This window comes from Vigna angularis, chromosome 4 (genome assembly GCF_016808095.1).
Source record: "Vigna angularis cultivar LongXiaoDou No.4 chromosome 4, ASM1680809v1, whole genome shotgun sequence".
In the NCBI taxonomy this organism is placed as follows: domain Eukaryota; kingdom Viridiplantae; phylum Streptophyta; class Magnoliopsida; order Fabales; family Fabaceae; genus Vigna; species Vigna angularis.
Window position 1 is genome coordinate 37,264,937 of NC_068973.1, and position 13,948 is coordinate 37,278,884.

The window sequence follows — 13,948 nt, forward strand, 5'->3', positions numbered from 1 at the left end:
ACATTTATATGTCCTCTAGATTTAGAATTCACATTCTTCTCAACTATAATTTTAATAAAAATAAAATTAATCTACCTGATATATTTAGTAAACAACACATTTCTCTTATTTTATTTAAAGATATAATATTGAATAAAAATATAAAAAGGTAAAAAATAAAGATTTAAAAATATAAGCGTATGTTTTATATAAATAAAATACGAAAAAATATTTATTAAAACATAAAGAAAGTAATTTTTTTTAAAATAAAAGATATTGAAAATTATTTAAAAGTTTTTCGTTCTTTCAAACTTTTCATTGAAATAATTATTTGTTTACACCTTTTTATTTTCTTAAAATATTGATTGACCAAATTAGACACTACCATATAGAATATGATAGACAACTTTTAGTGCAAATGCATTATTTTCATCCCTATAACAAAAATTATAATTGTTGCTTCACTTTGTCATTGTGATCAATATAACTATTCATTTAGTATATGCAAATATTCAAAAGAAAGAGAGGGTCTGCTGTTGTGCAGAGGAGCAGAGGAGAGGAGCAGAGCAACAGAGGAGAGAGAAAAAGAATTAACGTCCGTTTATATGGATTTAACGGAAGGGACTTGATTGAAGCAAATTTTATTACGTTTGGACGAAATTGACACTTTTAAACCAAGTTTGGACGTAATTGAAACTTTCTTAAAATTGTGGACTAACTTGACACGTTACAGCCAAACTGGGGACAAAACAAGTAATTAAACCTATTTATTAACATTCTTTTATGTTTAATCAGTGACAGATTATGGGATGCGTTTTAGCTTTCTACATTGCCCTTATTACTCTTTTTGATTTTGGATTTATGGGTACTCCTTTACATATAAGACATTAATTGCTTATATATTAATTAAATATTTAATTCAAATATTATCGAGTAAAAGAGGATGAATTAATAAATTTTCTTAAAAATTTAAGTAAAATTAAATAGTCATGCACTCACAACTATTTACAAAACTTATTAATAAGTATTTTAGAAAAAATAATTTATTCACAGATATTATGTTATATATAATGATAATGAAAAATTACACTAAAATATATACCTTTTTATTAGCAGTGTATTTCTAGCAGTTTTATTAAAACATATAAAAACTAAAACAATTATTTAAATATATACAATACTTAATTGATTATAAACTAAAAGAAGGTAAAGTATATCATATATACAATACTTGATTGATTATATTTTTATATAATAGTAACAAAAGCCGTTTATATATATAACATAATTTGATTATGTATTATTTTTTAATAGGTCTTTTTCATGTATAAAAATTGACATTCATCTATAGATCATATTTTTCTAATAATTATTGGTAAAATAATATATATTAACAGATTTTATAAATAAAAAATATAGATAAAATAGAATATATGGATGAACTTTAGGATTTTAATTATTGATAAAAATATTTCTTAATTATAAATTTATTGGTAAAGTTGATTGATAATTTATAAATTTTAACAGTAATGGATATTTTTATTGGTAAATACTCAATAAAATGAAGTCAAATTTTTCACTTTAACTTTATCTATATTATGATAAAATTTATTGACAATTAAATTTTATTTATCATTAATAAATATGTTTTCAATAAATTTAGTCGATAAATTGAGTAAAAATATTTTAGTTTTCTTGTGGTCAAAATTGTTAATAAAATTGTACATAATATATTTTTAAAATTTATTGATAAATAATTTAATAATTGAATTTTTCAAATTTTGTTAGTAAATTTTATCAGTAATTTTTTTGATAAATCATAGATAAAACAAACGTAAATATTTATGCTAAATATAACAAAATATTGGTTATAAAATTAAATAAAGATAAATTTTGTTTTTAATAACATTAAAATTTGAAGTGTATAAAAACATGAAATAAATTAAAACTAGCTACAAATTTTTCACTGTTATTATTGTTTTAATTTAAGGATATAATATTTTTTTATTGATATGAATAAATTATATCAATTATATAATAAGTAAAATGAACAATGTATCGTTAAATGGGATGACTAATGAAAAATTTATTAAAATGTTGGAAATGCATATTGTGTTTTATTATTTGTGAGACACAATTATAAATAAATAAAACATTATTTTTAGTTAATAGTGAGAGAAATAGAAATTTGTAAGTAAATAAAACATCACTTTAGTTAATAGTAAGAGAAATAGAAAAGAGAAACAAAAAAGATCACAGGAAAGAGCACATAAGAGAGAGAAAAATTGGACCCGCGGGAATTTATCGTCGTTTCTATCCATTTAATGAATAGAATTTTATTTTTACAATTTTAAAATTCAATATTTTTATTTCTAAAACCGAGTAAAAAAAAATTTACCTTTTAACACAAAGAGGAAATAATCATTTGATCGAATTTAATATTACCATAACAAGAATTTCCATGCATTGACAAGTACTGAATTTGCCCAACAAAATAGATCCAATATATATAGTATTATGGTGTGGCTATTAGTGAATCGTTCGGTATTCACGTGAAAACTGAAAATGAGAAGTGTACGAGTGAAAGATAAAATGGTTTCGTGCAACGTGGTAACCCACATGCATTGCTATATGTGGCACGATTTTCTTATTTTGTTTCTATTTTTCTTCTACTTTTTGTTTATCTTCTATTTTAAAACACCTCAATTGTCGAGGTTTGTTTCTTCTACCAATAAATAAATGCATTAAGGAGTCTTTTCATTCCACCATCATGCACAATTAATACTACTATTTCTGTCCCCTTTTGAGTGCCAAATTAATATGTTATTTAAGTATGGGACTATCGACTTATCTAATAGAATATGGACAAAATATAAAAATGTCAATAAATAATATCGGTTACATAATTTATTAACATTTTTTATGTTTATCCTCATATGTATTTTTCAGTCTGTTAGTTGTCTATATTCTATTTATTACTTCATTTTAGTTTAGGTTTACTAATAAAAAAACTCATTTATTATCACGAGAATGGTTTTGTTTGTCTTTTGATATTGTTATTTTTGTACATCATAGTGAAACATATGTGCTTGAGAACGGTCGATGTTTAATTATCTTCTAAAATCATTCTAAGTGAATCGTCGAAAATATCAATAACAAAATATCATTGAATATATTTGAAAGTAATGAAACCTAAACGGTTCTCGAATATATGCATCTTTTTATCCACATACACGAAAAGATTTATGAAAACAATATCAAGAACAAAGAAATCATTCACCACCATATCCATGATAGAAAGAGAACACAATGATACCAATGAATCCAAACTCAAAGAAAGTATTAAATGCAGTGTAGAAAGTTAATAGATGTAACATCCCAAAAATTCTCCCTTTAAAAGAATTCAAAATTTAAATATAGCAATAATACATTTACGGTAATACTCCGTAATCTCATACTTAAGTCTAAACATATAACTTAAGTTCAGGTCTAACTATAACTATAACATTGAATCCCTCTAAGTTGTTCTTCCATCTCTTCCTTCGTGTGCACATGATCCCGCGACAATCCTTCATCTGCTCCCGTATAACAAATACGTTATACGATCATCGCAAAAATATGGTTTTTCCGATACATGCACAAACAAGTAAGGGTGAGCTAACATACAACATATCATTGATAAAACATGCATAATTACTTTGATATAAACATCATATAATATTTATGTCAGACATCCTCATATACTATCATATCACAATTCCTACTAGACACTCATCCGGATGATACGTTGATGAGCGGTCACGGGAAGTTATGCACTTGTGATGACTTCAAATTTTTCTTACAAATACACTTCCAAAATACTCCATACCATTCACAAGGTTAGTCCCCTCACTATGTCCAAAACCGGCACATAGACCAGGACCTCCTGCTCCTCTCACCACATAATTCATCCTTCTCTACTTGAGACTGGATGAAATATTAGAGTATCAGGATAACCTCCAAATACGGGACCCTCAACATCAACATATACACTAATACTATAACATTTTAGAATCTCTCCATGAGATTCATACCATACTCATATTCTTCAACTCACATTATACCATTACAAAATCTCCCCATAATACTCATATCATGATCAGATACATAAATTCAATTGCAATATAATAAAATACGATCATTACAATTATAAATAATCAGAAACTACCATATTACCACAGTAAATCCAACATATCTCTTCCATTCACATAAATCACATCACAGTATATATATTCCACATGCATAAAAATCTGTTAAGCAAACAACATTAATCAATCTAATACACCTTACTAAACCGTAACCGTCTCAAGAGAACCACTAAACAACACAAATTCCCGTAACTCATACTTAGACAAAGAAAATGGCTTTGAAACCATCACCAACAGTCCCGGAAGGTTCCAAAACCTCCAAAACGACTTAAGAAACGTCCAAAACGGACACCCGGAACCCCAAAAACTATCAAAAACAAAGACGAAGCCACTTTTTACGAACAACTCGCGCCCGGGCGCGAGATGAGGGGCGCTGGGCGCGATTTTTCCCGAGAGTCTCGCGCCTGGGCGCCACTGGGGGCGCCGGGCGCGAACCATAAGTCATCCAGCCCCATACCAGTTCACAGCAACTATTTTGCACCTGTTTTGATCAGTTTGATGACTCTAACAAATCACAAATGACTTATCTAAGATATACCAATAGCCCAGATGTACTCAAAATCCTTACTTCCCAAAATCACTACCTCACTTCCTCTCAAAGTGACCCAAAACTCTATCAGCTTGTTCAAAACAGTGTATACTTTCCTTACCGTCCACTTGATCATCCCTCCAACAGAATACATACATCAACATACCAATCTCAAATATCATTTCAACCCAATCACATCTACAGTCACGAATTTCCAGCATACAGTTCATACAAAGATCAACACATGTATTTTTCATACAACTCATAGAAAAGATTTAGCTCCCCTTACCTCTTGAAGACTTCCTTTCCTAGAGTTATTTCTCTGCAACAACTTCACTCTCACACCTTCTCATTCAAACACAAAACCTAGAGTCTCTCTTCCAAGGCAACCAACGAAGTTCCTCCACCCAGTCACGCATACACACCACTTTTTCAGCGGCCACCGTCAGCTGCAGCCAGACGCTGCCCAACCAACCACCGTGACAAAACCGCCACCACGCCACCCCTCTCTGCCAGTCTCCTCGCCGCTGTGTCATTGAACCCAACTGCTTTCTCCGACACCGGCAGGCCAGGGAGGGGTTCGTCTCCACCACATGCACCGACACTACCCCCCGTTCGCGGCTACCGCTGCCTCCGATGCCACACCGCCGCGTCCTACAGCTGGACCTGAGACATCACCGATCGGCAGACGCTAAAGTTGGAAACGCTTTTGCTGCTCACAGGTCTCCTCACGGTTCTTGAAGATGTTTTGGATTGGAGGAAGGCAATGAGGTGGGTGATGGTGGTTTTGAGGATGAGGAGTGGTGGCTGCCAAGGATGGTGGCCTAAGGTCCTGCGGAGGAGAACGGATAATGATTGATGATGGATGTTGGCCGTGAGTTTAGGATGTTGAAGATGGTGTGAAGGAGGATGAAGGTGATAGGTTGTTTTTGGCCGTGGGATAAGGTGTCAGGATGAAGATGATGATGATCTCCCCCTCTGCCAATAATTGCATTCTCATAATGCAATAAGTGGGTGTCCCCACCACTAAAAAAAGAGGTTCTTACAATAGACCCGTAAACGTATCACATAATCGGTCACCCATAAATAATAAAAAAAAATTATTATTTATTATTAATACTAATAAAAAAAATGATAGTTTGTTATCTTTTTCAACTTTTCTAAGCTTGTATATGTTAAACATCGAATTTCTAAAATATATAAAGTATTTTAAAACGCAAAAAAAATAATACATGTTCTTTTAATTAAATGTAATTTATGACACATTTTGTTTAAAGTCTAATTTAATGGAGATAAAAGTTTTCAACAAATAATGAACAACCAAAAATGGCTAGACACACAAAAAGAATATACATGTAATCAATTATATCTACCCATGTTAAACAAAAGTATAAAAGGTTATGTAAATAAAAATAAGTAAGTACTTCAACAAATTAATCTGAAGCTTGTTGGGCATAAGATATTAGGTGCATCTAAGCACTAGACACATTTTACCAAGTATTTTTGGCTATAACAAAGCTGTGCAAAAGGCCGTATAATCTCTCATTCAAACTATTATTATAGGTAATTTCTTTTGGCTGGTACGTTTATGTTGTTGTCATCCATAGATGCAAATCATGGTTTTAAATTGTGTACTTTTCTTGCTTAGTTAGGTTTCATTGTCCATCTTCTCTCGTCATTTCAGCCTTGTTTAGCCCATTGCATATGCATTAATTGCATTAGGAATTAACAAAACATACAACATACACGTTTCTGCAAAAGGCACTGGTACAATGGTTGAAAATGAGGTTCAATAACGTGATTTTCAGCTTGTGCCAACTATCCTCTAGACGTTAAAATCATTTAAAAAAATTATTCTAATAATGACTTTTATGCATACGATACATAACATGCATCAGCAGAGAATAAAAAAATGCAAAATTTCAAAAACTAATACATAGTACAACTACCAAATCAACAATGGAAAACGTATTTGAAGGACATCTTCTATACACACGGAGGCGAAAAAAAAAAACAGCATGGTGAGAGAATCAACAAAGAAAATATACACGACGAGAAAGATACGAAAGAATGTATATACAAACTAAAATAGATAACCAAAAAATCCTTCATAAAATTGAAAATTAAAATTGAGTATATCTATGAAAGATTAGAATCGATTCTCACTAGAATATATATATATATATATATATATATATATATATATATATATATATATATATATATATATATATATATATATATATATATATATATATATATATATAATGAATGGGTGGAATAATCGATTTTTTTGAATGTAATAATTCTGCTTTCCTATGTATTGTACATAGTTATTATTAATAATAATATAATTATATTATTAGTATTAATATTTGTTAATGAAAATAATTGTCAGTTATTGACAATTAATATTATCATTCATTGGTGATTAAGAATCAGACATAACGGTAAGCTCCTTATAATTTATAAATATTTTTCTGGAAAAGAAGAGAGGTAACTTGAGGTGGAACTGAAAGTTCTGATAACTAAATCTTGATTACTAAGATTATTACGCAAAGTCACTGACTTAAGCGTCGGAGTGTCTTTTGCAGGCACCCTCCCCCGCGGCTCGGATAAGGAGAAGAGAGAAGACATCACAACTGGACATCGGAGCAGACAACTTTGAATGTTTTGGATTAGAGTTCTAAATCCTGCCGAAACAATATTGTTGTTAATAATGATAATAATAATATTATTATTAATAATAATATTAACAATTATAATATTAATAATATTATTATTACTTTTAATAATAATATAATAGTTATTTTTTATTTGAAATTAAAACTTTAACATACATATAAAATTATTTTCTTTTCTTATATATATATATATATATATATATATATAATTAATTTTTATTTTATCACACACACACACATATATATATATATATATTAATAATTATTGTTATTATTATAATTATAATAATAATATTTTTTGTAATTTTTAATAATAATTTCAATTCTATTTTAACATGTCTTCTACTATTTATATCATATTTATTTTTATGGATAAGATAAAAAATATATCTAATTTTATTTATTAAAATATTTTTTAATTTATCATACCAGTTATTTTATATAAAAAAATTTATAAGTTTTTTCTTTAAATTCCTTTATCCATTTCTTTAAATATTTTAACCCAAACAATATATGAATTCCTTTATTCAATTTCCTTCTAATTATCTTCTCAATCCAAACACTACTTTAATAAATTAAAAGTAAATTTAATTTTTAAAAAATACAATATTTTAGATATTAAAAACATCTCATTTTAATATTATACATTCCTCTTTATTTTATTTTTGGGTTCTAATATATATTATTTTTAAAAACTATGTGTGAAGGTGAGACCAGAGGACACATGCGTCTTTCCGGTTTCTTTCAAGCAAACTACAAACATTTTAATTTTCGTTTGAGACAAAGTCAGAGTAAAAAAGTAGTGATTTTCTATTTATACCCTCTCCATCACGCAGCAAGCATTTCATTTCAATTCCTGCAAATTGTACCTGTTGTTCAGAGTTCACACTCCCACTCACACTATAGAGTAGAGTGAGTGTAGAAAACCCAGAAACCCTAGCTTTATTCTCGTTCCAGGAAACGCATTGATTGGAATGGGTCACATCGGTTCCAGCAAGGATGGCACAAAGGCAGGGATGGCCACCGCGATGATGGATATCGACGGTGACAGCGGCGACGATGACCTCGACCCGACCAACGCCGAAATCCTTGAAGAATTCGGCGGAGAGGACGCATTCCGGTACCACTGCAAGAAGTTCTCGATGCTGTTCTTTGAGGAGTACGGTCTGATCAGCCACCAAATAAACTCCTACAACCACTACGTCAACGTCGGCCTCCAGAGAACTTTCGACGGCTTCGGTGACTTGGTCGTAACGCCCGGCTTCGACCCTTCCAAGAAGGGAGATAACGAGCACTACCGCTACGCCTCCATCAAGTTCGGCAAGGTCAAGCTCGACAAGCCCATGGTCTGGGGCGGTGAGTTAAACAACCAGGAGTTGAAGATGCTTCCGCGACACGCGCGGCTTCAGAGGATGACCTACGCGTCGAAAATGAAAATCTTAGTTAAAGTTCAGGTAGGGAAAATAGAGTGCTGGTGTTGTTTTATTGTGTGTGGGTAATGTAGATTTGTTACCTTTGTTATAGCAATTTATGATGTGTGTTTGTGTGGAATTGTAGGTGTATGTTCCGAAGAAGGTTCGGAGTGATAAGTTCAAGACTGGGAAGGAAGAGTTCCTTGATAAGGAGATTCTGACGGAAGACGAGAGCGAGATCATTATTGGCAAATTGCCTGTCATGGTCAAGTCGGATTTATGTTGGATGAAAGGTGAAAAGGATGATTGTGAATTTGACCATGGAGGTTATTTTCTCATAAAGGGTGCCGAGAAGGTTGGTTTGTACTTAATTTTTAATGATTTTTAGGTTGACTTTAATTTCTTGTTTTGATTTTGTTGGCCTTTATTTTTGTTGAGTTTTACAATAACTGCTTTTAAAATCATATTTAGCAAATTTTCTGACTGAATGGAAATTTTTCTCTTGATCGTCATTGCGTGTTTTCGATGCATTTCTTTAATGTTTAGGGTATGTTTAGTGATATGAATTTGTTTCCTGTGAAAAATCGTCGCAGACTTTTATTGCACAGGAGCAACTGTATTTAAAGAGGCTTTGGGTTATAAACAGTCCAGGTTGGATGATTGCCTACAAGTCACAGATGAAGAGAAATAGGATGGTTATTAAACTGGTAGGCAATTCTAGGAATGAAGGAGGGGAGAATGGAGACATGTTTCTTACTGTGTATTTTTTATCTGTTGAGGTTCCTGTGTGGGTACTATTTTTCGCACTTGGTGTCGGATCTGATAAAGATGTTGTAGATCTCATTGGCTGTGACAATGATGATGTTAGAATTCAGAATATTCTCCTTGCGTCTGTTTGTGATGCTGATGAGAAATGTGGCGCATTTCGGAGTGGTAGGAATGCAGTTCAATATTTAGAGAAGTGTATAAAGGGTGTCCAATTTCCACCTCCTGAGTCTATTGAGGAGTGCCTTGAAATTTATGTCTTTCCTGGAATCAGCGGCTTAAACAGAAAGGCACGTTTCCTTGCATATATGGTGAAGGGTCTCTTGCTGGCTTATACTGGTCGCAGAAAATGCGACAACAGGGATGATTTCCGTAATAAAAGGCTTGAATTGGCCAATGAGCTTCTTGAGCGTGAGTTGAAAGTGCATATAGCACATGTTCGGAAGAGAATGTCCAAGGCACTGCAAAGGGATCTCTATGGAGATAGAGATGTACGCCCCATTGAGTATTATGTTGATGCGTCAATAATTACAAATGGTTTGCAAAGGGCATTTTCAACCGGAGCATGGTCACATCCGTACAAGAGGATGGAAAGGATCTCTGGTGTGGTTGCAACTGTTGGGCGCACCAATCCCTTACAAACCATGGCTGAGCTAAGAAGAGCAAGGCAGCAAGTTCAGTACACGGGAAAAGTTGGGGATGCTAGATATCCGTAAGTAACTTCAAGCTGTTATTATTATTTCCTTTCTTCATTTATTCTGTTTGTTGCACAAAGTTATGGCTTATTCTTTTCCTCTCTTTTTTCTTGCTTTAATTTATTATAGCACAAGTTTGTGGTTGCAGGCATCCTTCTCACTGGGGCAAGGTTTGTTTTCTCTCTACCCCAGATGGTGAAAATTGTGGACTAGTAAAAAATATGGCTGTCACCGGACTAGTAAGCACTGATGTATCTAATGCATCTGAATCTATACTGCCTACATTGTTGGATTGTGGGATGGAAGAACTTGTCAATGATACTAAAACTCATCTGGGAAACAAAGACAAAGTCTTCCTAAACGGTGATTGGGTTGGAGTATGCCCTGATTCCAGTTGGTTTGTGGCTGAGCTACGAAGTAAAAGACGAAAAAATGAACTGCCCCATCAGGTTCACTTTTAATGTGTTTTGTATGCTCTACTAGTCACATGTTATATATCTTTTGGAACTTTCTTTTAATTTGAGCCATGAATGGATTATGGATCTCGCCTTATGGGCAAAGGCTTTTGCTATCGATATTAAACATTTATAATTTCGGCTATAAACCATCAAATCTAGTAAAGGTCAACAGGTTTTACAACTTAATGCATGACAACCTACCGCACAGATGTTGTATCAACAAAAGATATAGTTACTATTTAAGCTTTTGGAAACTTATGTCTACATTGGCTAATAATTTTGTAGCTTAGTTTATGTCAATGTGAGAACTGTGATTGTCAATGAGTAACATGTGGTAAATTCTTTACCTGCGTCACATGATTGGTTTAACTGTTTGGACACTCTTTTCTATGTGAATGATGCTATTGTTTGAAGACACCTTCCTCTGTTGGGTTTTCAGTTGTCTATCTCTTTGGGCAACCATAGCTAGCTGTTTCTATCAGGCCTTATGAACTTTTCATTCATGTGATTATACTGTTGCTGCATATCCTGTCATTAAGTTTATTGGGGAACATACTTTTTGTCAAACATCTACTCTCTCACTCTCTTTCATTCATGTGATTATACTGTTGATTCTATTTCTTTTGAACCTGGTGATTACTACTTTCCATTGCAGGTGGAAATCAAGAGAGATCAATCTCAACATGAAGTGCGTATATACTCTGATGCAGGAAGGATTCTACGACCTCTTTTAGTAGTAGGTAATCTACTAAAAATTAAAAGATTTAAATCAGAACGTTATTCTTTCCTTACTTTACTGGAAGAAGGTGTTGTTGAGCTAATTGGACCTGAAGAAGAGGAAGACTGCTGTACTGCCTGGGGCGTTCAGTATTTATTTGGAAAAGAGGGGAAAAGATCTGTCAAGTACACTCACTGTGAACTTGATATGTCATTCTTATTGGGTTTAAGTTGTTCACTTGTCCCATTTGCCAATCATGACCATGCAAGGAGGGTGCTCTACCAATCTCAGAAGCACTCCTCACAGGCTATTGGCTTTTCTACTTTAAACCCGAATATTAGAGTTGATACTTTGTCTCATCGGTTACACTATCCCCAAAGGCCCCTTTTTCAAACAATGACTTCAGATTGTCTTGGAAAACCAACTTATCCACTGGGTCAAAGCAAAATACATCCAAAGGCGGAATTCTATAATGGGCAGAACGCAATTGTGGCTGTCAATGTACATCTAGGATACAATCAAGAAGATTCCTTGGTGATGAATCGGGCTTCATTGCAGCGTGGTATGTTCAGATCTGAGCACATAAGGAGTTACAAATCTGAAATTGATAATAAGGATTCTTCAGAGAAGAAGCGCAAACCTGAAGGCAATATAAATTTTGGAAAGCTTCAAAGTAAAATTGGTCGAGTTGATAGCCTTGATGATGATGGTTTTCCATATGTTGGGGCAAATTTGCAAAGTGGTGATATTATTATTGGGCGGTGTGCTGAGTCTGGTGCAGACCATAGTGTGAAGTTAAAGCACACTGAAAGGGGTTATGTACAAAAGGTTGTGCTGTCTTCAAATGACGAGGGGAAAAATTTTGCTGCGGTTTCATTGAGACAGGTACGTAACTGGTGACCACCAAAGTACATTATCAAAGATGCTTACGTCCGCAAGTATAGGAATGGGCATACTTTAAGTTGTGCATCATCTGAACGTGGATGTTTTATGTTAACACAACTGAAAGCCAACTTTAATTTGATCACTGGATAAATATGTTATTTACTAATTCTGCAGGTTCGAAGTCCAGTTCTTGGTGATAAGTTCTCCAGTATGCATGGACAAAAGGGTGTTTTGGGATTTCTGGAGTGTCAGGAAAATTTTCCTTTCACTAGACAAGGCATTGTTCCTGATATAGTCATTAATCCGCATGCCTTTCCCTCGCGACAAACTCCTGGCCAACTCCTAGAAGCTGCTTTAGGAAAGGGGATTGCTTGTGGTGGTAAACTGAGACATGCTACGCCTTTCTCCACTCCTTCTGTAGATGCCATTACTGACCAGCTTCACAGGTTTAATTTGATCGTACTATTTAGTTTACTTAAATGCAGTTTTTACTATACTATATGGTGTATATTATGTGACCCATTGTTTAGACGATGAACTTGCATTTCAGCTTCTGCTCCTGTTTACTGTATGACTTTCTCTTATCTGCCTGTAATGTATTTGATTGTCTACTGTCTGTGCTCTAGTGTTTGCTTTAAAATTATCAAGTATTTTACCTAAATTCATTCTTAAAGCTGGTATATATTATATTCCCATTGTTTTACTGAGCCCACACCCATGTTATGAGGATATGGCAGAGCTGGGTTTTCAAGATGGGGAAACGAGAGGGTATACAATGGAAGGACTGGTGAGATGGTCCGATCACTCATTTTTATGGGACCAACGTTTTACCAACGTCTGCATCATATGTCTGAAGACAAGGTGAAATTCCGCAACACCGGTCCTGTTCACCCTTTGACCCGACAGCCTGTAGCTGACAGAAAACGATTTGGAGGTATCAAGTTTGGTGAAATGGAGCGCGATTGCTTGATAGCTCATGGTGCTTCAGCCAACCTGTATGAACGCCTCTTTACACTCAGTGACTCGTCTCAGATTCACATCTGCACCCAATGCAAAAATGTTTCAAATGTGATCTTGCGGCCAGTCTCTGGTGGCCGGAAAGTACGAGGACCTTATTGCCGCCACTGTGAATCCGCTGATGACATTGTGGTTGCCCATGTTCCATACGGAGCAAAATTGTTATGCCAGGAGCTCTTTAGCATGGGCATAAATCTTAAATTTGAAACCCAACTTTGCTAGACGGAACTATTAACATGTATCTTTTGTTCATTTCCTTGACTTTGTTCAGTGTAGATATCACTTGATGTTTTCTTGAATGCTTTAGTCAGATATAGAACTATATCATCATATCCGAGCTTTAATTTCTTTTAGTATGTACATATATCACTTTGATTTGTGCATATTTTCTTGAAAACCAACTAACTGGGAGTATTGCTTGATATCCTGAGCCTGACCCGAACGTTGATTCGTCATCTCTTCTATAAGTCTTTCCTAGGAAACGAAGAGAACATTAAATCCCAAATTCAGGTTTCACCTGAAGTGATATGCTTGTAGTGTTCAGATGAATGATTTTTTAATCTGTAGATAAGCCTCTTGAGTAAATGTGCAATAAAATTTAAGATTAAAATATACAATC

General features: G+C 33.5%; 1 protein-coding gene and 1 long non-coding RNA gene across 2 annotated transcripts; one reads left to right on the forward strand and one right to left on the reverse strand.

The window, feature by feature from the left end:
- Positions 1-3,298: 3,298 nt before the first annotated feature.
- LOC128196324 (uncharacterized) lies at positions 3,299-6,155 on the reverse strand. Its single transcript, XR_008248524.1, has 2 exons — positions 4,985-6,155; positions 3,299-3,554 (listed from the first exon to the last, which is right to left on the reverse strand). It is a non-coding gene; the product is annotated as an uncharacterized LOC128196324 (long non-coding RNA).
- A 1,994-nt stretch (positions 6,156-8,149) lies between these two features.
- LOC108331632 (DNA-directed RNA polymerases IV and V subunit 2) lies at positions 8,150-13,677 on the forward strand. The gene is made up of 7 exons (XM_017566446.2): positions 8,150-8,833; positions 8,937-9,146; positions 9,385-10,268; positions 10,400-10,700; positions 11,365-12,312; positions 12,487-12,758; positions 13,050-13,677. The coding sequence occupies exons 1-7, from the start codon at positions 8,354-8,356 to the stop codon at positions 13,549-13,551; spliced, it is 3,597 nt and encodes a 1,198-aa protein (XP_017421935.1). The 5' UTR covers positions 8,150-8,353; the 3' UTR covers positions 13,552-13,677.
- The last annotated feature ends 271 nt before the right edge of the window (positions 13,678-13,948 follow it).

Bases quoted from the DNA above. Each gene is read 5' to 3' on its own strand.
- LOC108331632 (XM_017566446.2), top strand. From the start codon at position 8,354: ATGGGTCACATCGGTTCCAGCAAGGATGGCACAAAGGCAGGGATGGCC. The intron at 10,269-10,399 runs GTAAGTAACTTC...TTGTGGTTGCAG, and splicing joins GTTGGGGATGCTAGATATCC to GCATCCTTCTCACTGGGGCA. The intron at 12,313-12,486 runs GTACGTAACTGG...CTAATTCTGCAG, and splicing joins CTGCGGTTTCATTGAGACAG to GTTCGAAGTCCAGTTCTTGG.